Source organism: Lissotriton helveticus, chromosome 9, assembly GCF_964261635.1.
Source record: "Lissotriton helveticus chromosome 9, aLisHel1.1, whole genome shotgun sequence".
Lineage (NCBI taxonomy): Eukaryota > Metazoa > Chordata > Amphibia > Caudata > Salamandridae > Lissotriton > Lissotriton helveticus.
In genome coordinates this window covers 59,132,100-59,157,273 of record NC_136070.1, presented here as the reverse complement: position 1 = coordinate 59,157,273, position 25,174 = coordinate 59,132,100, and the positions used below count along the sequence as shown (strand labels likewise).

The 25,174-nt window shown below is 42.6% G+C and overlaps 1 protein-coding gene across 1 annotated transcript in view; it reads right to left on the bottom strand.

Annotated features, from left to right (window-relative positions):
- The window catches only part of RYR3 (ryanodine receptor 3), a 1,933,484-nt gene that overhangs the window by 1,658,000 nt on the left and 250,310 nt on the right, over window positions 1-25,174 (bottom strand). Inside the window, exon 2 of the mRNA XM_078661960.1 lies at window positions 6,534-6,653. Within this exon, the coding sequence (XP_078518086.1) occupies window positions 6,534-6,653 (120 nt within the window). The remainder of the gene's footprint in view (window positions 1-6,533; window positions 6,654-25,174) is intronic.

The following is a 25,174-nucleotide window of genomic DNA, read 5'->3' as shown; positions in this document are numbered from 1 at the left end:
GTGTAGATTGAAGCAAAGACTGTGCCCCAAGTGTCACAGTCCTCTATGTGTGGTGCGATTCCCATTGGGAGACATATAGTCAGAATCCTGTGTTTTTCTAGCGGGGTGGTGTCAGGAAACACCGCCTCTATTTGGGTGATTTTCTGTGCCAACCAGAATGGTATCTGTTCCCGTTTAGCCGGAACTTTACCTAGGCAGGATTGGATGTTCTGTGGTGTAATTTTATTTGTGTTCCCCTGGTGAGGGGTCAGCTGTGGAAGTTTAATCGCTGGCTGAATTGTTGAAGTCCGCATTACATACTGGACTAATTGTCTATGAATTTTTAGTAATTGTTTTAGCTGTATTAACAGCTCTCCAGTAGACATCCCTTCGATGTCTGGGTGTGGTGTGTATCCGGCTAAGACCGGCCACGTTGCTCCTGGTCTACCTAAAGGACCGAGCCTTGTAATGTGATTGTTATGTATTAGGGCGCCATCAAATAAGAGCAAATGCTCTTGGAATTTGAGTGGTACTTCCACCTCCTCGAAAGGAGTGTAAATGTCAGGTGGTACCTCTATTTTGTAATAGTGGAAGTACTTTGTTACAGCATTTGCTGCTGGAAAATGTATCCATGTATAGTATACCTCTGTCTGCCGATATTCGTGTGCCTCAATTACGAATATGACTGTGCCACCTCTAGGTGTCAGTCCATTTTCTATAAGTTTTAAGGTTATAGATCTCCTTTTGCTGACCGGAATGAGTATTATATCCGCGTCTGCATCCTTTAGTGCAGTATCTGCTGCTGCTATTTCAGCTGCTAATCTAACTGCCTCTCTTTCTTCATCACTGTCTCCCATTTTACCGACAGGATGGTATTATGTTTGTTTGCAGATCAGGTTTCTAATGGAACAAAGATTAGATGCACAATATTTCGGAACAGTGTATCCTTCAACGTTGACTGTACCAAGAACCATACATAGGAGTTCCCTCCTGCGAGGTTTTGGAGGATATTACCTTTCACCCACTCCAGACGTCTTTGGAGAATTTGGGAAAAGGGGTCTGAGTGAGAAAGCACGACTGAGTTACTCTAAATGTCTTACGTTAGTTTTATCGCCCTTTCCAAACGCGTTGGGCGCCATGTAGTGTAGTTCCTATCTTCCCAATAGGCTCTGCGCATTGGAATAATACCTACAGCAGTAAAGGCCTAGGCCAGACGTTAACTAGGTCTACTACTGTCGATACTAGACTTAAGTTTTGGGTTTGCCAGCGTAGCTCAGAGTTCGCTAGAAACTTTCTCAAATGTTCAGGAAAGAATTAACTCCCCTGATTAGACAAGAAGGGATTTAGTTTCTGACAACCATAGAACATGACAACTTTGCTCTCCCCTAATCAAGAGTGTATCTCCAGAGTCGTGTGAGCACAAGGCAATTATTTTACTCAGTCAGTACGTGCATTCTTAGTCTCATCAGATTGTAGAGAAAAGGAAGAGACGGGCGTGTTCAATAAAAAGGTGTTATTTATTGATCAGTCTCTTTTCTCGTACAAGAGAAATGGATCGATATTATTGCAATACTTATAGTTAAGTAAAGTGCATACATTAAAAGCAATAGTATAAAATAATACTGTAAAAACATTGATATGGTTTCTGAGCCATATGATGTTTAAAATGATTAAAATATATTACATACACATATACATTTGACTAAACGTACTCAACTGGTGTTTCTAAATACGCCTACCCCGTGTACCTGACCTAAGTCTAATGCGTGGGCGGGAATAGAAAGTTACAGTTTAAGTTAAGTTTGTTTTTGCCAAGTGAATAACTAAAGAATTCTCTGTGAGGGGTTATTCAGTTCTGTACCTGGAAGTTAGGATGAAATGAGGAATGGTATCTCTTTCTCTGCTCTCGATATTCCAGGCCGCCTGCGAGGGCTGCCCGAAAGCGCCGGTGCTGGGTCTCTCGGCAGGAGATAGCAGCGCGTCTCTCAGCGCGTCAGGAAGGCGGGGCTGCTGCCAGCGGGGTCTGCTCTGCTCTTGGCTTCGGCAAGTATGGCTGCTCCGTCTCGTCACCACGCGTGTGTTTGCATAGGGCAAGATCGGCAATATTTATACCTTAAAGGTGCCGAGATTGACGTAAGGATGGACATAGATACGTCAATAAAGATGTCATACGACTTGCTCGTTAGCACATTCTTTTACTGAAGTTCTCTGTGAAATCAAAACAATGGCCGCACGGATTTTCCAGGTTGTCATAGGTTTGATTTGTTATGAGAACGTCGTATGCCTTATCAGGGGCTGGAGGAATGTCGCTTGTCTAATTAGATCTCAAGCGTTATGACCTAATCAGATAACACGTTCCTGTGCCGTAGTGTGACTGCGTCAGATAACGGTATCTGCATCATGGGGGCTTTTCTTGCCTCATGGGCTGACTGTTAGTTAACTCGATAGTTAGTTTAACCAGAATAGGGCCAGGAATAGGGGGATCGATTCAGAACCTATAGGAATACATGACAGTGTCAGTGCCTTCCTTAAGGACATAAGATTGGAAGGAAGGTAATACAAATGCAGTTGCCAGACTATGCAATGAGACGACACCCCTTTTGATATATACACATTTATTTACTTATTTTCTATATGTAGGCTAGAGATCTACTCTGTGATGTGTTGCTCGCTTTTGAGCTCTACATGAATCTAAAGTGAAATAACACTATAGAGAATGCCCAGCCTAACTTGTGCCTCCCATCCTTAAACTAGAGTCATTAAATGTGAATTTCTTGTTACCACGCCCTCTCTATTAAGTTGTCCTTTCATCATCCTAGAAATGCGTGTTATCTTCAAGTCTTCTCTCCTTATCCTTGTGAACTCTGACAATGTCATTTTGTGACATATCAATTCTTTATTTTTCTATTTTTCAACATTGTAACTTGAGTTCTCGTTCTTCCACCATAGATGTTGATGTTCTCCTCAGTACCAACCAGGGATAACCATGTTATCTATAAACAGTAGAGTCTGAGAACCAGCATAACTTCAATATTCACATCAATGGACTGGACACCATCCGTAGGTTGTATATCAGATTATTGTTTGCAAAAATATTGTCTGACAGGAATTATGTGTCTGAAATATTGTTTGCAAAAATATCATCCTTCTGAGTCTAGATTTTTTATTATTAACTAGAATGGGGCTATATATTCAGAAAACAATATATCTGTCAGTCAATATTTTGGTTAAGATGCTCTGGTACACTACCACGAACAAATCTAGAACACCAAAAACAACGGAACTCACAGACCATATTCACTAATGCCAGCCTTAACACCAAGGAAATATTCACCATTGTAAAATATTTCAACACACTTACAGCCACCTCCAGCAACATCACACCCGTTAGATCTCTTCAACATGTTCTAAAGAATTTTTCTGTAGCAAGATCACAGACATATATGGCAACTTCGAGCCTCAACCAGACTCTACAGAACTCATTGCAAGCTTTCCCATATTGGCTGAAGAACAAGCCCTTAACGTGTGGCCCGCCATCACCACAGATAAGACCACCATCATCACCATGAGGCCTATCCATATAGTTCCCTGACAGACCCAGGACCCCACCATGCCTTCAACAAAGGACTCACTAAAATCACCAAAACTCTCACTCACATCCTTATCCCTCTATGAGCTTTGTCACCTTCCATGAAATATGGCAAGAAGCCACTGTCACTGCCCTTCTCGAGAAAACATCAGTGGACCCAGCCAAACTCACCAACTACAGACCAATCTCCCTGTTACCACACCCGGCCTCATGGACCCTCATCAACAGGTGTTTCACTGACCACATTTTTAACCACTAGCTCCTCAATGCCACATAGCCCAGAATCAGACCCAACCATAGCATGGAAAAAGCACTCATCACTGCAACAGATGACATCCCCATGATCCTTGATGGAGAGAGGGTGGAACTCTCGATAGCTTTTGACACAGTTCCACACTACATCCTGTGGGGGCTCATTAGGATCGCGGACGGACTTGAGTCCGTCCGCGACCCCAGAGGAGGAGGGAACGTCCGCATGGGCAGCGGCGTTCCCTCCGTGAAGATTAGGATGTGACCGCCAGGGTGGCGGTCACATCCTCTATCTTTAACATTGCGGCGGGTGCAGCTTCAAGCTGCACCCGCCGCAATGTTAAAAATGCATACATTGCATTTGTATGCAGCAAGCGGCAGGCACCGCGCGGTGCCTGCCGATTTCTGCATACAAATGCAGGGGGGTACCATGGGTACCCCCCATGTGCACCCCCCACCCCCTTCACCCAGGGGGCCCGCAACGGGCCCCCAAAGTCAAAGTCCGTATGCTTTTCCACGGCGGAAAAGCCGCTGTGGAAAAGCATCTCTTTTACACTATCCTAATATGGCTGGCGGTGTCTAATAGACACCGCCAGCCATGTTACAGCTTTTCCGCCGCGGTTGTAAGTCAACCGCGGCGGAAAAGCGGCGGACTGAAACCAGGACCCACCAGCCATCCTAATGTGGCAGTGGGTCTTTGGTGGGTCCGCAGAGGATTGTCCGCATCCTCCAGGCCGGCGGTGGCTTCCGCCGGCCCGGAGGATGCGGAAAATCCTCCATCCTAATGAGCCCCCAAATGCCTACATGAGATTAGCATTCAAGGGACCAGCCCTCTGCTGAATCTGTTCCTTCTTGACAAAAAGAACACAGACAGTTGCCTAACGTTGTACACCTCGGAAGCCCCAAAACTGATTTGCGGTTTGCCTCAAAGTTCACCCCTCAGCCCTACCTTCTTCAGTATATACATAACCACACTGGCTAACATCATCCACGCCCAGGACACTAGCATCCTTTTATGCTGCGACTTATACTGTCCCTCCCGGACTTGTTCGTCATTGATAAAAAACTGGGCATGACCAGTCAAGTCATCAGTGTCACAACATCCTGCATCCTCACCCCGAGAATATTGAAGAAGACCTTTAAATGGATCCTGAGCAACACCAGAAAACCATCATCCATGCCCTTGCCACTAGCAATGTGGACTACGGGAACTCCCTATAGGCCTAAATCACCAAGCAACTAACCAGAAAACTACAACCCATCCAGAATGCGGCAGCCAGACTCATTTTCAATCATCCACTCAGGACACATGGTACACCACACCTCAGAGAGCTCCACTGGCCTTTCAATATACAAATGCACTCAATTCAAACTCCTTACACACCTATACAAAGCACTGCACAACACAGGCTCATATTACCTGTACAGTCACATCTCCTTCCGCTAAACATCCAGACACCTCTGCTCACCTGGGTTCCTACTCGCACACATTCCTTGTGAACACAAAAATAAAGCCGGGCCAAGCTTTTTCTTACATGGCTCTAAAATCTTGGAACGACCTCCCACTTGACATCAGAGCCTCCTCTTCACTCCTTGAGTCCTGCAATAAGTTGAACATCTAGCTCTTCGACTAAGCCAAACAAAGCGAGGCGAGCAACAGGATATCCTCACAGATGATATTGTGCGCTTTATAATTACACATAACATACCATAACAATACCCCCTCACATTAACCAAAGTCAAATAATTAGCAGATGGCCAAGATATATTCAACATTCCTATCACCACAGCACCTTCCACTAAATCTTCAATTTTCTATCATCAGGCTAATGAGTCATTGTAAATTCAATATTCTTAACCCCAGCTGAGTGAATTATTACATTTTACACTAGCAGTGATACCATATTTTCGTAACTTCTACTGCTATTATGAAGAAGCATCATATTTCTCCAGTTTTACAAATGACCTGCCAAGAGAATCATCTCTATGTTCATTGACAGAGGATAAAAACTGATACCGGACTGACAATTATTGCTGCTCTCATATTTTCACACAGGATGCTGATTTTGAAAGAAACGGGTCAGCAGGTTTTTTCTATCTTCCTTTTCGTATCATTTTGCATGGATGTAATTCAAAATATCAATCAACAAACCGCAATGAGATAAAAAAAATTGGCAGAGTGCTTTTAACATTCTTGCGTTTCTTTTAAGAAGAGTCTGAGCTAGCCTCCCAGGCATTTGAAACATGAATAGATGGAGCATTTATCTAGCTCTCTTGGAAAGCATAGAAGTGGAGTATTTGACTTGACACAAATACTCTTAAGAATGGTTTTATCTCAAGAGTGGTTGACACCAAGACAACGTTCACTCATAGACCATTAAATCGTGAAGGTGAAGGACCTTAGGTATTGTGGTCTGTCCTCTTCTTGACCTGTAGGGCAATGCTTGGCGCTATGGTATGTATAGGAAATCGCTAAGGGACATTGGACATTTATGAGGTGAAGAGGGCGGGGTCACAACACAAAATGAAAACACTTAGAAAATCAAAAGGAGTTAGGAAAGACAAGAAAGATAAATACTAACTAGGTTGAAGGAGAAAAGAAAAAAGTTGTGAAATAGTAGATGTCATGGTTTAGCGAGGCAGAGCTATTTCCACACAAGTTTGGCAGCAGCTTTGGCATGAACTGTTGTGCAAACCCAGCTGTGAACACTCTTACCTTAGCTTCTGATGTTGGTTCCAGGTAGCATAGGCGGTTGCCTAGTCCTTCTGCTGCCAGGCAAAACTTCCGTTGTTCTCTTTGGATGGTAGCAACACACTGAAGGACCACTTCGTCATCCTGTTAAAAAGATACAAAAACATGAGTGAGACACAGTCTGTGACAGCGCAGAGCGAGGTGGGGGAGTCTATTGCGCTAAATTGATATGTGAATCCAAAAGTATATTCACCTATTGAGGGGGGAGGGCCCGGAAAGCATCTTTTTGTTCAGTATCTCTGAATCGAGTTGGTCTATAGAAGAGTCATCCACATGTCAAGCATACCTGAACTGTGACAAATAACACAGCCCTACTGGCTTATGAGAGAGAACAACCTACAACTTGGTCAGATGCCTGACTGACCATCGAAAAGTCTATCAACAGGTCCTGCATTTCACCATTTCCATTATTCACACACAAAGAGCTGATCGCCAGCCTCTGTGCGAAAGCTTTCAGCTTCAGTCCACCTTATGTATTTTGTCGGCCATTATGATATTTCTGGTATCCAGAGAAATGGTGAGTGGAAGTGTTAAAAATAATTTCTGTCTGCCGCACATTTGGAGAGAGAGAGAGAAAGGGAAATCAGAGGATTATTTATTCCACTGAATTTAGGACACTGCTATAGTTGGATATTTGACGGAATATTTTGCCATCCTCTAGTCACTGCAAGGAAGTGGGGACTAAACTGGCTAACAGAATAAACACGTATATTTTGCAATATTACAAAAAGCCCGAACTATTAAAGAGCAAAAGTGTAGAAGTTTAATTCTTAATGCCTTAACACAATGTATACCGCATGTATACTTCTTCCTTGTTAGATCATATGTGCCATGACAAGCTGGGGGAATTAAAGGCAATGCCATGACTTAAAGTATGCTCTGGGCACACTTATCGCGGTCACAAGGTCAAAGTCAAACTGACTGATGTGAATTTCATACCATAAATGATATAACTATTAGCAAAACTGTGTGAATTTGATTAAAACATTTAAGGGAAGTGATAGCGTTTAAATATTTACAGCTTTTTTCCATTCCTACCCCATAACAGGCATAATTGCTGTAGATCGCTTGTCTACTTGAACGGAAGGGCAGGGAAAATCAATAGTTTAAAGTGAAATTCCCGTGAGAGATGGCTGGAAGGGTCAGAGAGGGGAAACATTTCTTTGTATCACTGACTTATGTTTGTATGGACATCAATAAAGGGTAGTATGGCATGACAAGAGCTATCCCTGGTCTGTCCCTTGGCACCCATGGCTTCGCCTTTACCACACCAATATCACTCTTAGGGCCCCATCTACCAACACGCAGGTCACAAAAAGTGGGTGCAAACTGACAACTTTTTTCAAGCTGCCTTTCATTTTACTATGCAACCTGTATACTAAGACGTTGCGTTGCAAAATGTCGAGTTGCAGGTGGTTGCAGGATGACCTGCTGAATTAATATTAATTATGTTGATATTTGCTATGCCCGTGATTGGTTGAAAACTCTGATTAACCAACCTGCAAGGAACAACAGACCACCATCCCTGTGTATAAAGGGAAACATTTTTTTAAAAGCACCCCGTATTCCTTAGATGAGCAAGCACTAGTCCCTTCAAAGTCAACAAACAAAATTCCCAAAGGGAATACTATCCCATGGGTACAGATGCCCTTAACTGTTACCATCTCCTTTGAAGAGTCAGTGATTTTCTAACGGTTGGCAACTGCAACGGCACATTGATATATCTTCTTGCCATTCGCAGTTAGGCGGAGGCTGCCCTTTCACAGACCCATCTAAGTGTGGGAATGAGAAGCAAAATCACTTTTTCAATTCAGAAGGCATTTTCAATTTGCAAAAGGGATTTGGTACATTAAAGGATGCCATTTTGTGGTTGCAAACACTATGATTTTACAAATCACAGGGTTTGCAACCACGAAATCCTTTAGTACATCTGGTCATAGGAGCTGTTATTCCCTTTTGTAGCCTTCTACTAGCCCTTCTGCAGCAAGAAATAAGCCAGTGAGAGGATAAGGGTGGGATAAGGAGTCATACGTGACCTTCTTGGACTTCAAAGAGTGTGTAATGCCATTTCTACTTTCACTGGTAATTTGGTGAATGAATATCAATGTATGTATGGTGTTGCACAATGATTCCAAGGTGCACGTTAGGATCCTTTTGCCCGAGTCCTTTTCTCCACTCTAAAGACAACACTGCACATTCATAAACTCCAAGTGAGGAAACTCATCTCATTACAACATCAACTGCGCTGGTGAGGGGAAGAAAGACTTCCTTTATCTCGTGAAACTCCAAATCAAGATCCCTTCTATGTTGGTCAAAACAAAGTCACTCAGGACTGTGCGCCTGGCGTCAAATCTAATTATCCTTATGGTCAGCAGTCAAACTGAGCTCTCCTTTCTGAAACCTAACTTCATTGTGTCCTGTATACTGGCAGCTCTCCACACCCTAACGCCTTTGGGGACTCCTGCTTCCTGGCAGCCTTGTTTGGCCAGAGTTAATGATTCCATTAGTTACCGGTAATCTTCAATACCCTGAGTTCTAGTGCTCCCCGTCCCAAACCTACAACCCACGCTTCCCTACCTCTCTTAAGGCATATCGCCAATACAAATTAGCTTTGTGACGGCAGGACGCCTGGAAGAGAAGGGGAGGTCCTTGAAGGTTGTTTTTATCAGTATGGTAAAAAGACTGCCAGGTGTCCTTCTGTTTTTTAAAGGTTGAAGGAAGTAGCTGCATGGGGGCAGGACACCTCAAGTGTTTAGTACTGGGACAGGGATCAGCAAATCAGTCTCAAACACACAGTGGATTGCAATATGCAATATGTAATATATGCCATCAAGAGCCCTTTCTGGCAATTTTATGTGGGCAAGACGGAAAGGAAGATCAGGACGAGAATTATAGAGCACAAAAGTCACACCAGGACCAAGACTACGATTTCACCTTTGGCAACCCACTGGAATGAGAGTAAACATACCATCGTCCAAGTACACTTTGCGATCTTAGAGGTAGTGGTACAGCAACCAGACAAATATTTGATGAAGTTTCTGGCACAACGCAAAACGTACTGAATACGATGCTTCGATACTTTGAACCCCATAGGACTGAATGATAAATTAGAATTTTCCTGCTTTCTTTAATACTCCTCTCCAGCAGTACATACCATTCTATACCACTCAAGTTTAGACATGTCCACCACCATTAACAGTTCAGATTCTTTGTTTTCAATTTATCAAACGCATTAAGTTTCCCCACAATTCTTCTTTTTTCCACACCTCTGTTTACTATCTTTCCACGTCAGCTCTCACAGCCTCGTTTCTCTTACATTCACTGAGTACACAGCGAGTTATGCACCGCCACTTGTAAGTATATGCTATTGAACATACTTCAGCTAATTCCGTAGCTCCGTATCTGAGGGCTTTTTGACTTTTTCAATTCGTGATTACTTGATTTTCCAGAATTTACTACACAAGACTGGCGACTCTTATGTATCCGTCTCTCATTACCCCATGTTCCTCTATAAGGAATTTTGTGAATGAAAAAAGTGTGTAATTCATGTCAACCAACATGTAAAACACATGTTGTTAGAATAATATCCTGTTCAGATCGAGTTCATGTGATACAAATCTTTAATTATCAGGATGTTTTATTTATATGCAGTAATATGATTTTGGATTATTGAAGTTAAGCAAATTCAACGAGCAATAACTTTTTTGATATTATGGTCTCGCTGTATACATCAAATTGTGTTATGTCATTTTATCATCTTACAGAGTGGGAATTTGAGCAAAAGTATAAAATATGCAATTCTTTTGTTATTTGATCTTGGGAGATTGAGCACCACTTCCATCACTGGATACAATAATAGAGATGATCCAGCAATACAGGTGTCAGACCCCTATTCATGTACAATCAGTTAGTCGTGACTACCACAGAATATTTCATAAGATGTTTAGGTGTACGGTTCAACTTAGGTTCACTTCTTCACTCACTCGGCTTGAATATTCGGGTTTGAGCATTTGCAGTGGAACACTTTTTCTATAACTTTATTGTTCACCTTTTCGGATAACATTAACCTCTTAATATTGGACTCTTTCTTTTCTTTCCGATGTATGTTTTATCTTTCAGCACGCGACTCGCAATACGGTTTCCGACACACTAGCCATGATGCGGTTCACCATAGACTTCATCCCGTAGGATAAATTTTTTAGAGCACTCGGGTAAGATTTAAATCTGGGGCAAGGACAGGCACATTATGTTTGTTAACTATTACCTACTCCTTTGAGTATGTTACGGTGTAGTCTTCATCAGGTTTCTCCTTTTGTTGTCAGTTGGGTCCAGGCTCTCTTTAGGCCTCGGCCCGCAGGATAAACTTTTAAGAGAACTCGGGTAAGATTTAACTTTGGGGCAAGTACCTGCTTGCACTTGTTGCCATTTGTCCATTTACCACACCGAGCATACTCTAGAGTTGTTTTTCACAGTTCCTCCTTTTTTCAGCAGTTGGGTCCAGATTTTGGCTGCCGGCATTCTTCACTGATGGTATCATCTCTGTTGGATTAGCAGGGATAGGACAATCAAAAGGTTGGTGTCACTCATTTTGACGATGAGTTTATCACTATTAGACTAAATTCAAGGCACAAAGTACGGATGCATGCTGGGAATAGTGGTTTCTTATCATACACATTTTTTATGAGAACTTGTAATACGTTTTTCCACGTTATTTATGTTTTGACTCGGCATACCACTCTCGGCCTCTCTCTCTCTCTCTCTCTCTCTCTCTCTCTCTCGAGGCAACTCGTAGAAAGATTGCTACAATAACTACACTAGTGCACAGATACTTTTGCTTTATTTTTTCCTTTGCTTTTTTCACCCTATAATTGAGCTGATCTACTGAGCACTTCGTTGCACATGACTTTTACCACTTGGAAGACTTTTTCCAGTTAAATTGGAGTTTAGAGTGATGATGGTTGGTGGCTTTCTGTAGCATTCATACACATTGGGAATTGTCCCTCACGTCATGAGGTCATGTATATTATATAATATATCTAGATGTTAAAAAATTCCTATATTCTTTGATTGTAGACACCCCTGACGAAGGGCTTCTGGTTGGTGGCTTTCTGTAGCATTCATACACATTGGGAATTGTCCCTCACGTCATGAGGTCATGTATATTATATAATATATCTAGATGTTAAAAAATTCCTATATTCTTTGATTGTAGACACCCCTGACGAAGGGCTTCTGTTTCAGCCCGAAATGAATTGGGATGAATTATATTGCTAGTCTCAAGAAAATGTCAAGACTAGCTTTCAGTTGGAAGACTAATCAACAAGAATCCTGTCCTTGAAATAAATCGACTGGATCAACATTTTGTTCAATAGTGTTTAAATGTGTACCACTTTTGTTTGTTGAATACCAGTGTCTTTGGAATTTTCCTGTTCACGTTGTTGAAGAGCATTCACCAGAGTTATAATCATGTATATATAATCATATAATTATATTCATGATACAGTAGTGCACACTGTGTCTAGAGCACTTGTTCTAGGTATTCTCATCATTTGCATTTGGGGGTGAGGGTGGAGCCCGCTCACAGAGTGCACACAAAGTTTGAAAATTAGTTCATTAGTTCTCAATTCAGAACAGAATTTGGAGTCATATTAGAGTGCAACACAACTTTCTTCATTTTGCACAACTATGTGTGCCATACTCTTAAATGTGCAAATTAAGTATCTTACTTTCTCACACTTTGCCAGATGGAACTATGGCCAGATGTACAAAGCAATTGTTTGTGACTGCAAAAAAAAGAGCGATTCGCAATATTGCAGATTTTGCGATAGTAAAATTACTATTTTCGATGTACAAAACCCATTTTATGACTCAGAAAAGTTTATTTAAACCCATACTGAATCGGAATTTGGAAGCAGCATGACAGGGGTGTTACTTTCAAATTGCATTTCATCATGTTATGCACAAACTATTGACCAGATACAAATTCTTCAAAGGATGTGGTAACTGATTTGAAATGGGGAAGGGCCCTCTTAGTATTTATCCCCGTTTGGGAGTGGTGTTGGCAGCTTCTGAGGGAGTAGGCAGTGGTAGGGTGGTCCACTGCCTGCACTACCGTGATGTTTTCCAAATGGGAAACTTATTTTTAAAACTACAGTGGTTGATTTAAGGAAATCGGTCTACTTTAAAAGAAAAACATCAAGTGTGGGAATGCAAACACAGGGATGGTGGTCTGCTGTCTCTTGCAGACCACCATCCCTGTGTTTTTAGCCAATCACAGGGCTCACAAATTAAGACCTGCCTCATTAATTTTCAGTAGACAGGTCACTCTGCGACACCCTGTGAATTATGATTTTGCAAACTAACCTAATAGAAGCAACCAAAAAGGTTGGGTTGCAAAGTAAGAGCCTATTCACAAAAGGTCAGTGCACAATTTGCATCATCTGTTAGTACATCAGGTCCTTCATGCCTATGGGACTTTGTATGATGGACTTATCCTATAATTATTTTTTAGATTAAAATGTCGTTGAGTTATCACAAGACACGTCTTCTGTGAGATGTTGCATTGTATTTTTACAACTAAGGAAAGCATTTCGCGTTTTAAGGTGCAGAAGCCCTAATGCAAACAGTTGGGACACCCGCTCACCAAGCTCTGGATTTTCACACCTTATTTAGAGGTTGGAAGTACTGGCGGTTTGCACTGGCCTCAGCTGGCTCTGTTGCTACAAACATGTGCCTCTGTCACTTGCCCACCAGTTCCTGGTCACGAGTGGTCTTTCCCGTGTAGGACCGGGTGACCATCCCCAGATTTCCCTGCCTGGGACTGTCAAGAGAGGCATTATGGTCCTGGACAGAGAAATCAATCAATACCCCAAACCACAGGGAGAAAGCTCTTAAAGCATTAAGTCCTTTCATGGTTCCTTTTTTCCAAAAATAAACTTCCGTTGTGGGAGTGTTTCTTGAAAACAATGAAAAAACATTGCTGAGTGGACTCAAATAAAGTATGACAGCCACTTGAAAAGTGCACTTGTTTTGCAGCTGAATTGAAAGCACAAAGGCAGCTGCCTGTCTGTCAGGGATCTTAGGTGTGTGGTCACAGCTACAGCCTCTGCTACCCCGATGGTCCGGCGGACTACCGACAGCATTTAAACTACCCAGGTTCACGTATAGCTTTACTGTCAGAGACGTGCTATGCCCCAAACACACAACTCGTATTGCCTGTGCTGGACGAGACTGAGTAAATACTACAATATCTACCGATGGCGTTTCATTTCTGCTCTCATCCTCCAAACATATTCCTGGCCATGCATTCATTAGCAGATTGACAGGGGTTCAGGTCTAAAAGATTAAACAAGTCAATCTTAATAGGAAAAACTATGAGAAGCGGTTTTGAGATGTTTAGCATTTCAAGCTCTTGCAATATTCCATCATGGCTCACTGCTGCTCTCATTCCGGGCCTGTTCACGAACACAAAATATGCTCTCTAAAACTCACACGTCCGCTTTAAACGAGGAATGACACAACACGCTAATGGGCCAATCAGAGTCCAGAGCTCTGGATATGACCCCTTCATTTCCTGCCGATTATAACAAGCGGATATTGACTACCACAGTGGTGAGCACGAGGATACATGGCACTCCCGAGAGTTGACTATTGATCGAGGTCAGCACTTCCTGTGACAAGCGCTCAGTCTGGGCTCTGACAAATGGAGAATTCAGAGACTTCTTGCAAATGAAACCAGCAATCTAATCATGAGAGAGAGCCTACTGTGGCTGCAAGAACGGAGCCTGAGCATCAGCTCCCTTGAGGACAGTGGTCTAGATGAAGATGGCTGCACACCTCATCGTCGCCACCCTATTAGCGCGAATGGCCGTTCATTCCCAATGGGATTATTAGTACCCCTTCTGAGCTGTCATTCCAGTGAAAGGCAGAACTCGAGGAACACTACACTAACCTGTGATTCTTTTCACTCAGATGTAGGAGCAAAAGACCAGATTGGAAATCACAAATCATCCCTCTGATCCCTTCCCTGGCGTCTCAATGTATTGTGGCACCTTAGCAAAGACACATTTTATGCCACTGGCAGGGGTACTGGATTTATGAGGCAGGGAAGTACCAAATTTTGCAGATGGGTTGACTGAATTATGCAACAAGAAAAGGCAACTCATGAGTCGCACTGTGGCACATTTTGTGATAGTATCACGTCAATATTTTGTCATTGTGATAAAAGATTATGTGGCAAATCCATAATTATGCGAAAAAATCCTTAGACATAAACTCACATATTTCTAGTTGGCCCAGGCCACTAGGCATACATTCAGTTGCTGGCAGCCAGGATTACATATTTTCGCTACTCGTGATGCCGACACCTGGGGGGCGGGGGAGGGGGTTATAGGCGATTGCCATATTCTGAAGCCCTGAGACCTTACCACTACATCTCATTAGTAAGCATCAAGCAGCCTGTGAAGTGCCTACAGGAACTAACTTACACCCATGCAGCAACGAGTGTCCATTCACTCTGTGATGGTGTCCGTCACTCTGTGATAGAAGTGCATTCGTGCTAGGACTGCTGCACACCCAGGCAGTAATGGGTGCCCATCGTTCTCTGATATAATAGGCGCACCTTCATACTGTGATGTATGTATGAATATATGCCAATTTGCATAATGTAGTGGAGTGCTGAGCAGGGTCAAAGGCAAGTATACAGTCAACAAGCAATAGGAGAGGTAGTTGTTTTTTTGGATTGTTAACACATTGTGATGTCGTGAATCTACAACTCTTTCCTAAAATGGAACTGCATTGTGTTGGTGCTGGTGGATACATGGATGTTGTTCCACAGCCTAGGTGCACAGATGGAAAAGGCTAGCTGATTTTTTTTATTTTTACACACCTTAGTCAGATGTACATTTAGGCTATAATGAGTGTATTGTGACACTGTGACAGGTGATTGCTCAGGCTTTGATGGGAGTATGTTGCTGAGATACTATGACAGGTGAATGCTCAGGTTTTGATGGGTGTATGTTCTTGTGATACTGTGACAGGTGATTGCTCAGGTTTTGATGGGTGTATGTTCTTGTGATACTGTGTCAGGTGTATGCTCGGGTTTTGATGGGTGTATGTTCTTGTGATACTGTGACAGGTGATTGCGCAGGTTTTGATGGGTGTATGTTCTTGTGATACTGTGTCAGGTGTATGCTCGGGTTTTGATGGGTGTATGTTCTTGTGATACTGTGACAGGTGATTGCGCAGGTTTTGATGGGTGTATGTTCTTGTGATACTGTGACAGGTGATTGCGTAGGTTTTGATGGGTGTATGTTCTTGTGATACTGTGACAGGTGTATAACACAACTAATGTTAAAGCAAGCACATTTTAGTTATAGTCATGCCATATAAGGGTATCAATGCCTTGTCATGGGTAGTAATCACTATATAAATACAACTTACAATTAGATTTAGGCTGCAAAGTGCATTTAGATTTCCTTTTGCTATGCAAGGAGGGAAATACACCCGTGGCCCCACGTGTAGGGAGACAACTCCTTGCATGTCAGGGCCACATTTTTTTTTGTTTTTCAAGAATTCCTACTTTGGGGATTTAATTTTGAAAAACAAAAATATTTGCAAAGCAGCTGCCTCAAACAAGGTGCCTTCTCAACTTTGAGCTTTCAAAGCAATTGCTTTATCAGCATTTGCTCTGCTAGTTTAGAGATCCCCAGCAGGCAGGCAGGGATCTCTGACAATCTGCAAGTCCTCTGCTTGGGCAACGCGACGTGATCCTGGAAGCTTGATATTATGCAAAACTGAACACACATGACGTGCGACCTACCCTAGCAACTGTATGCAGTGAATACATTTCCCCAGGTATCAATCTGTCGTTCTAGCAATTCACCTAGCTCTGTTTTTGTCAATCAATTCCATGGAAAGGATTACAGCCACCCTGTGTAAATCCCTATTTTTAGGGGGTCGCGCAAGGAAGTATCCATAGCTCCCAGAGGCCTTTGCCTCTATGGAGTAAAGACAACCCCCTAGGCACTTCCGATGCCCTTCTTTGGGATATACCCACCGGAATGTCTGGATGTTACGGTTTCCCTCAGACTTCCAAGAGAATTTGTTGCAGGTTATATATGAAGAAATGGACATTTCAATCAATAAGTATGCATACTTTGGTATTTTATAAAAAATTGTATTTCGTATGTGCTAATCTAATATATATCATATGTATTGTGATGAACACCATATAAATGGAAAGAATCAACACATATGAGTATTTTCAGAATGAACAGACTATATACCTAAAGCCTAGCTCGTCACGCATCCCTACTCAATCAGTATAGAGTTCTCGTTACTGTGCTACATTTGTGTAGATCCCTGAGGAACGCCCCCCTACACCTGCTGCAGACCTGATGGTGTTCAGTAAAGTGTTGTGATGGGCAGCATGACCCCCCGCCCCCAACCCTCCAATGAATCTGGTCTCCCTCTCCTTTCCCAAATTCAGAGCAGCTTATAGACCTTTTCCATAGATTTTCCAGAGAAATAGACACATTATCTAGCAGAATGTTTGCATTTGAAGCATGCACTTGTTATATTCAGACCTCGTTAGTGGCGACACCGAAAGTCTAGCAAGGCCATTTTGTGGGAAATGTTTTACATCTTAGCTGTAGGTTAACATTGAACAGCGAAAGTGGAAAGTTTCCCTTCAACCTCAGCAGTGTGCAGCAGGAGATGTGACAATTTTCACACAAATAAAAAAAAACATTATTCTGCAGACTGTAAATGCAAAACACAAACCTGTGTCAAATGAACACACGGATTTTACGACCTCATTTTAAGGTCTAAACCAAAATGTATGCTACAAGAGTACACTCAATCTCAGAAACTATAAAGCAATATTACTGCATGTAAAAGCCAATAACGTGTAGCAACAACATCAAAACATATCAGGGCTGGCTGCACATCGCATCACATCTGTGAATCTATTCATCGATACTGCCACCTATTCACTGTCCTTTCATTGATTCTTACATCTATTCGGACATATGTTCTTTGATTGTAATGTCTATTCCACCACATGTTCAAGTCTTTAATAAATCCTTCATCTATTTATCGATTGCTCCATTTAACCCTCTAGCTGATAACCCATTCTTCAATATATTACTTAAATCCTTTCCTCTACCTTTCTAGCCATCTTTATTATCTACTTCTCCATTCATCTACGTGCCTTCCTAGTCTCACTTTGAACTGTGATCTGTCTGTCCAGCTGTCAGTCACGCCTGCGTACAGTCTGCTATTTTATATTCCAACATTTTTTTTACAAATGTTTTCCCCCTCTATCACACCCAAGTATTAGCCGCTTATCTGCCCATGTATACACCTGTATTATCATTCAGAGATATATCTTTCATCTAAAGTATCTGTTTGACTCTCTTAGAGCCCCACAAAGAGTCCTGCCACGCTGAAGTGCTTCAGAAACTGATTCAGATCAAGCATCCTTGCCATCAATAGGCAACCAGCCAGGATGCTAAAGAGGAGGCCAGGAAGAACAGAAGTCAGTAGCATAACCTTCGACTTGGCAGGTCACGTTTTCAGAGTCTGCAGCACATAAGAAACAACTGGGTGTATGTTTTGACTGCACAAAAAATAAGGGACAGAGATAACAGATCACAAGACAGTTTTCACAGGAAAACCATATGACTAAATGTGGGACTAATTCAACCTTAATTTTCCTAATTTGCTAGCACTATGACCGTGGATAAAATGGTGGATATTAGTTTTCCTTGATGCTGCATCCACACAGAGGGCCTAATGTTCCATAGGACGCAGGTAGATGTACTACAATACAACAGAACACACATGACTGCTCTTATCAGTAAACCTAGTAGCTAGAAAGGGCTTGGAGAATATCTGATTTTCCTTGAAAGCTATAGCTAAGTCATTTCTATTTTATCAGAAGTAATAGCAGCCTTATTGCTTATATCCCTAAACTCCTTAATCTAAAGTTTAACATTTTTATGATTGGAAATAAAATTCTAAATTTTGATTAAGTAAATACTATTACCAAAGTGTTGAATAAAACTGTAGTAAAAGAATACTTTGGAGTCTTAACATTAAGAAATCAAACAGTAATTGGAAAACACATTTTACTGACTTGTTTAACAATGACCCCCTGAGAAAAGTTACAGCTTTCATTATTAACATATCCAAATGGAAGGGGGGGGGGGCTAGGGGGGAGAGAGTCCAATGCCAGACAAAAGCCTGACTTTATCCAGACCATCAGGTAGTATACACAAACCATGAGGAGGACAGGATTTCTTTTATTCAAGAGACTAAGGGCCAGATGTAGGTGGCCCAATACCGGTCGGTAAAGGCTGAAATTACAGAATTTCGGTAGTTAGCTTACCGGTATTGGGCATTTCAGATTATTTAAGGAATCGTAAATTACCGATTCCTTAAAATACCGAATCGGTAAATTACCGAATCTGAAATGTAGGCAGCACTCAAATGAGTGCATTGCACAGTTAAGGATTCAGTATTTACCACCAAATAAAGGTTGGTGGTAAATTCAAAAACCTTAAAAAAAAAAAAGCAATTTTGTGCTTTTTTTACTGTGCCATGTGTGTATGTCTGCCACATGTGCACCCATGCACTATTCAGGGGTGCAACAGGGTGTCAATGTGCCACCCTGCCACCCTTGCATAAGTTCCCCCAATTACCGATTCAGTATTTACCGAATCAGTAATATTGAATGGCTTCCCATTCATTCCTATGGGCCTCCAGGCCCATAGGAACATCTGGCCCTAATACCCTTAACCGCTACTTCAGGCAATGAGGCACTAGTACAAAAAATGAATGAATTATGCAAATAATACAAAAAAGAAATATGGGTGACCAAAAGAATGCAAGAACATTTTTAACTAGAGCTCTATGATGCCAGTACAAGTAAAAATAAACTTCAGTTCTGGCAGATGAATAAGGTAACAAACTCACAACAGACGATCATAGATAACAGCGCATCATCTGACGCCTGGTCCAACTATATTTGCAATCTTCATGGAGTAGGAAGTGGTACAAAAGGGGGTGGTGATGGACGGAGCATCTGAACCAATCAAACACTCACACCCAGTCAACAGATCTGGGTTTAATCCATCACCGTTCTTAAGACCACTCTGCCACCCCAGTTCAGACATACCATGTGAAGATCAGTCCAGTACACAACAGTGCAATGTTTATAGAGAGTTGATTAAACATTCTAAGAATTCCTCGCAATCACAAATACGGCTGGAATTCATAGATCAACAAATAGCAATGAAAGCAGCCTTTATGAAATATTACTACAAACTAAAGGGAGCCGAAGGCCACACTAAAAGGTGGTATCACTAGACACAGATGACCACAGTTCATGGCATATAAAATAACAGGTGGCAGATGTATTTTAATTCTGCAATGGAAGCACTTCATGCTCAACGTCTCCAGGTACAAATGCAGGAACAAACTAAAGCTAATGCATCTGCATCCGTGGGACCACCGCCTGCTCGTAAAAAATGTTTTTACAAACATTCAAAAGGAACCCCATCACATTTGAAAATGGATAAAATGTGAATGTTTAGCAACCGCATTTCGACACAAAACATTCACACATACCGCTGTGATTCGGTATTAGGTAGGGACACCGTAAACAGGTCTCTTCCTAATATTGAATTATAAACCAAATTTGCAATTCAGTAATAGGTTACTGAATCACATACAGCATTTTGCACGTTAAAAATTGTTTTGTTTGCGGTCGCAAACGGCTTGATTCTGTAAATCGGGCGGTTTGCGGCCTCAAAAAAGCTTTGTACATCTGGCCCATAGTCTTGGTGACTGCTGAAGTTCAAAAGGCATGGTGTATGAAGAAGGCAGTGGGAAAATATTGCTGTCACATATGCCATTCATTAAAAAGGAACTACAGAGTGACAACAATTCAATGTGCTATCATGATGAAATGCACGCTGCACTGCAAACTGCTTCCATCAGCAACCCGCAAAGGTGTGAGGAAGCACCGAACAGCAACTGAATGCATCTGCCAAGAAGTTGGCAAAGCATCTGAATCTCAGGCAGACTTCCTGCTAGGATGCTCACTGTATTTTCAGAGGGGAAGAAGGTTTAGCAATCCAATCTGCAATGCAGAGGAAGCCTGGACATGTGCCAGTGCCTATTTCACCTCATTATATGAGGACACAGAACCCAACCTTAAGGCACGGTATTTTATAAAGACATCGGTTATCAGGAAACAGAATCAGCCAGAGAGGGCGAGTGTAGATGTGTTATTTAATTGTCTTGTCTTAAGGGTGCCTGAATACTGTCAAAATAATTGTATAATTGAGACATGAATATAGGGAAAGCGTTAGGTTGGGGCGTGATTTCTGACACTATAACTGTATAATGGGGCTTTATTGCTGCCACAAACAGCTGAATGATCGAATCGTGATTACTTGCACACTAGTTGTATGATGGTTGTGATTATTGGCATACTACACTATTTTATGCTAATGGCAGGTTTAATAGCACAGTAATTGTATGATGTGGCATTTGTAATGGCACTAGAAACACATCTGCACATTATGGGTTATTATATCTGTAATCTGGAAGGGGACGTTTTGATGTACTGTGACAAGATAGAGTTGTTATTTTAACTAGAACAGTGGGAGGAGGATGATAATGGGCACCCCTTGGTGGAGCTCTGAGCACTCCTGTGCTTCACCTGCTCCAGCTTTGCCATGGGTTTGGGAACTTTAGGTGCTGGTGTCTAAAGCATTTCTCCATTGCCTAATGTGTGCGTTGAACTCACTCCGTGCCCTATGGCATCAAGCTGAGCACTTTCCTTAAAAAAAAATTAAAAGGAACATTTCAGTTACCTGCTGGCTGCCATCTCTCTTCCTTCCTCTGTGATCAACGCAGGAAGCACACAGGCTCCCAGACTTCACTAAGCCAATCACAACACTGCTGTAATCAGCATGTCAGCAGCGTCGTGATTGGTCGACGCTCAGACAGGTAGTGGGAGCCTGTGCATGTTCTCCACCCAGTTGTGCAAAACAGCCGGGTTCTCCACCCAGGTGTGCAAAACAGCTGGGTGGAGAGCATGCTAAGTGCCATGTCTGTTTGACCGGCCCAAGACGGTTGGCCAAACTGTCATGTGCACCTACAAAGTGCCCACTTCTCCTCCCCCTGCTCTGCGGGCAGAACCACCCATAAAAGAAACAGAGCAGTGCCAGTATTGAAAAAGAAAATGTTAATAACATGGTGTTATCATCATTTTATTTTTCCTTTGGGGTGACGGTCCTCCGCCTTACCGGAATAGCTGCTGCTGGTGTGAAGGTGATGACATGCTGGGCTTCTTCCACTTCCTCCCAAATCTAATGAAACTCACTTTCTTTCCACATATGGGGTTTCAGAGGGAACACAGGATCTGTTGTCTCGGCCTTGAAAACAAACACTCTCCTCTTCCCATAATAGCATGCTTTCTTCATCACCAACGTATCATCATGGCTACAAGCAACTTATCAGCTACTAGGCAAAAACATTAACATCTCGGTTGACGTCTAACACGAAACAAACCTTAAAAGAAGGCAGCCTCTGGCACAACGTCTGCCTCTAAGACACTGAGATATTCACTTTGGGCTAACTCTGATAGCTGGGAAGTTGAAGGAATTCTACGAACCCTTGAACCTGAAAACTATCCTTGATTCCTTTAAAATATCACCAGTAGACACCACCAATAGTCTTGATTATTTGCCTCATATAATGCCAAAGTTGGCACCACCCATAAGCAGTGGCCTAATAGGACCCACATAATCTTGTGGGCCCTGGAAGACAGGCGAGGACAGATCTGTGAAAGTTAAAGTTAACAACAATAGGGACAAGTTCAAATCCCACTTGCAATACATGTGTATTCTTCTTCAGAGGGCTAAACAATATAACCTGTTGAGGTCCCATCAGTCAGTTACTTGATACACTACTTTGGCATTCCATTCATACTCCCTAGACCACTACCACTAAGTAGTTCTATATTTGGGGCACAGTGATTATGAGATCCCCACTCCCAGAGGTGGCTCCTTCGTAATGACGGAGGACAGTCGCCCCACTACCTGGCTCAGAGCCAGCAAATGAAAAATAAAACGATGCTCTGGCATCATTTTATTTTTCATTTGCCAGTCCTGAGCCAGTTTGTGCAGGGAGGAGCGGGGCACAGGATGAGGAGTGTCATGTGCACTCCCTAAGTGCCCATATGTGTTTGGCCGGCCGTCTCAGTCCGACAAAAACACAAATGCAAACTTGGGTTTCTCCAGCCCAGCTGCATTGAACAGTCGGGCTGGAGAAACCCCCACAGACTCTCTGGCCTGAGCGGAGCGTCTTGTTAGCCCACTCAGGCCAATCCCCGCGCTGCAGGAGAGCAGCACTGGGATTTGATGGGAGTCTGTGACATGTGGTCCCAGTGTTTGCTGGGACAAGGAAGAGAAGAGGAAGCATGTCGCGGGAGGCGGCCGGACCCGTAAGGTATGTTTTTTCATTTTTTATATTCCAATACCCTCCTCCCGCCTTGCGCCCCGCGCTACCCCTTCCGCGTTCCCTACACCTGCCTCACCATCCTTTGTTTGTGGCAGTCGCTAGTGCTCATGCCACTGCTCATGCCACTGCTCCACTCACTTACCCCCCCATCTTCTACTCTTTAGACCTCAACCACACCACCCTCTGGCACTTTTGTATTTCAATACCCACCCTAATGGATCCACAATCCTTTCCAGTTGTTAATTTCAGTCTCTCATTCACGTTTCTTTAGCTATCCCCGAGGTACTTTCCTCCAGTGGCGTAGCTAGGCCTTAGGCCGCTCGTGGAGGCCCCTGCGTTTACCGTCCATGGCGAATTATCGAAGAGCAGGGGGGGGATGCTGGCGATTCATAGGCTGCGACGGCCGCTGATAAGAGCAGGAGGGGCCTCTGCCGCCACAAAACTTGTGCCGCCTGGGGTGGTCCACAACCACCGCCTCCCTACCACTCAGTATGCCACTGCCTTCCTCGCAGCACTTTTTGTACTCCCTTTCTTTAGTCCTTGATCTAAGATCCAAAGTAGCACTCTGCTATGTTTCTCACTTCACTCCCCCACCACCAACTTTGGCCTTTCCTCTGTGCACCATATTAGAGGAATTTTCTTCTTTCCCCATCTGCTAGTGAGCATTCTGCCTTCCTCCACCTCATGACACCACAGTGACAGCATGTGTTATCCTCATTCTGTCGGCCTCCTGTGAATCTCATTTTACTATGATTTACTAGATTGAGCACTGAATATAATCTCTGAGTTTATGGACCACCAGTTTAAAGTCTCAAGTAACAGACACACAGCACTTCTCCACTGGTACTTTCACTTCACCTGTCTTTGTTATTCCTTTTGACTGACTGGCAGATGCTTTCACTTCTGGGACCCTGAGCCTCATAGACACCACCTTTGTCATAACATTATATACAAAGTAGTTTGTCGTTTGCACTTTGTATATAATGTTATAATGATAATTGCAGAGAATTTGGATAGTACACATCATCAATGTAACCCTTGTCAGACTTGTTGTTTTGTGTGTCTGGAACTGAGGTTATTTCTCTATATTGTTGGGGTAATTACATTCATTGCGGGATTCACCAATTTATTATATGATTCCCACCACTGAATGATTCCCATGGCACGTTTTAAACACATATAAAGTATTCCTGGCAGCTGCACCCAAATATAGTTTTACTTCTCCTCTCCCTTCTATGTTGCAGACCTCGTTTCTTGTGAAATCCAGGAAGGGTTGTATGACTAAACAACTACCTACTAAATCATGAGTGCCTGAACGACGAAGGGTAAACAACGACCTATGCCAAACCACTAACTATTTATCCACAACTTACTGAACCACAGACTCCACGTTTAACCACTACACCCAACGCACTCAAAAGAATCCATCAATTATAACGACAGAATCCTCGATAGACTTCCCAGAGTCTCGCGCTGCCAAGCTGCTTGAGCCTTGCCAGGTGAAAGCAAAGAAGTTTCTTTAATCACCCAAATCTGTGTTGGCAAACTCCGCAGCGTCTCGTGCAGATAAACTTAAATAAGAAGAGCATGCTACAAGCGCCGAGTAACTAACCACTTCTTCTTCCAGATGTCAGACATATTGAAGGCCATTAAAGCAGATTATTTATTTTAAAAAAATCAAAAATGCAGTCACGTGCTTCCACTCTCTTGTGTCCCTACCCTAAAGTTTTATTGTTGGTAAGTAAATGTTTGCTTAGAGCTACTACGTTGGCTACGGAGTGAAACACTGGTCAACAAGCGTTTTTACAAAACACACCAAACACTTCAAAAACAAGCATTTAAAATGCAATGGTCTCGGTATTATTAAAGGTAGAGCTATTGGCATTGCTCATGACATTTTTTTTATTTTTTTAAATCATAAATAAATGTCATTGTCATTTATATTGCCAATAGCTTAACCTCATCCATGCTGGTGACGATCTCAGCTCATCATGGAGTACAGTTGAGCTGTATTCATGACGAGCTAAGCTCGTCACGGCCGTTGGAACGTTCGCACGCGGCGGTAATTA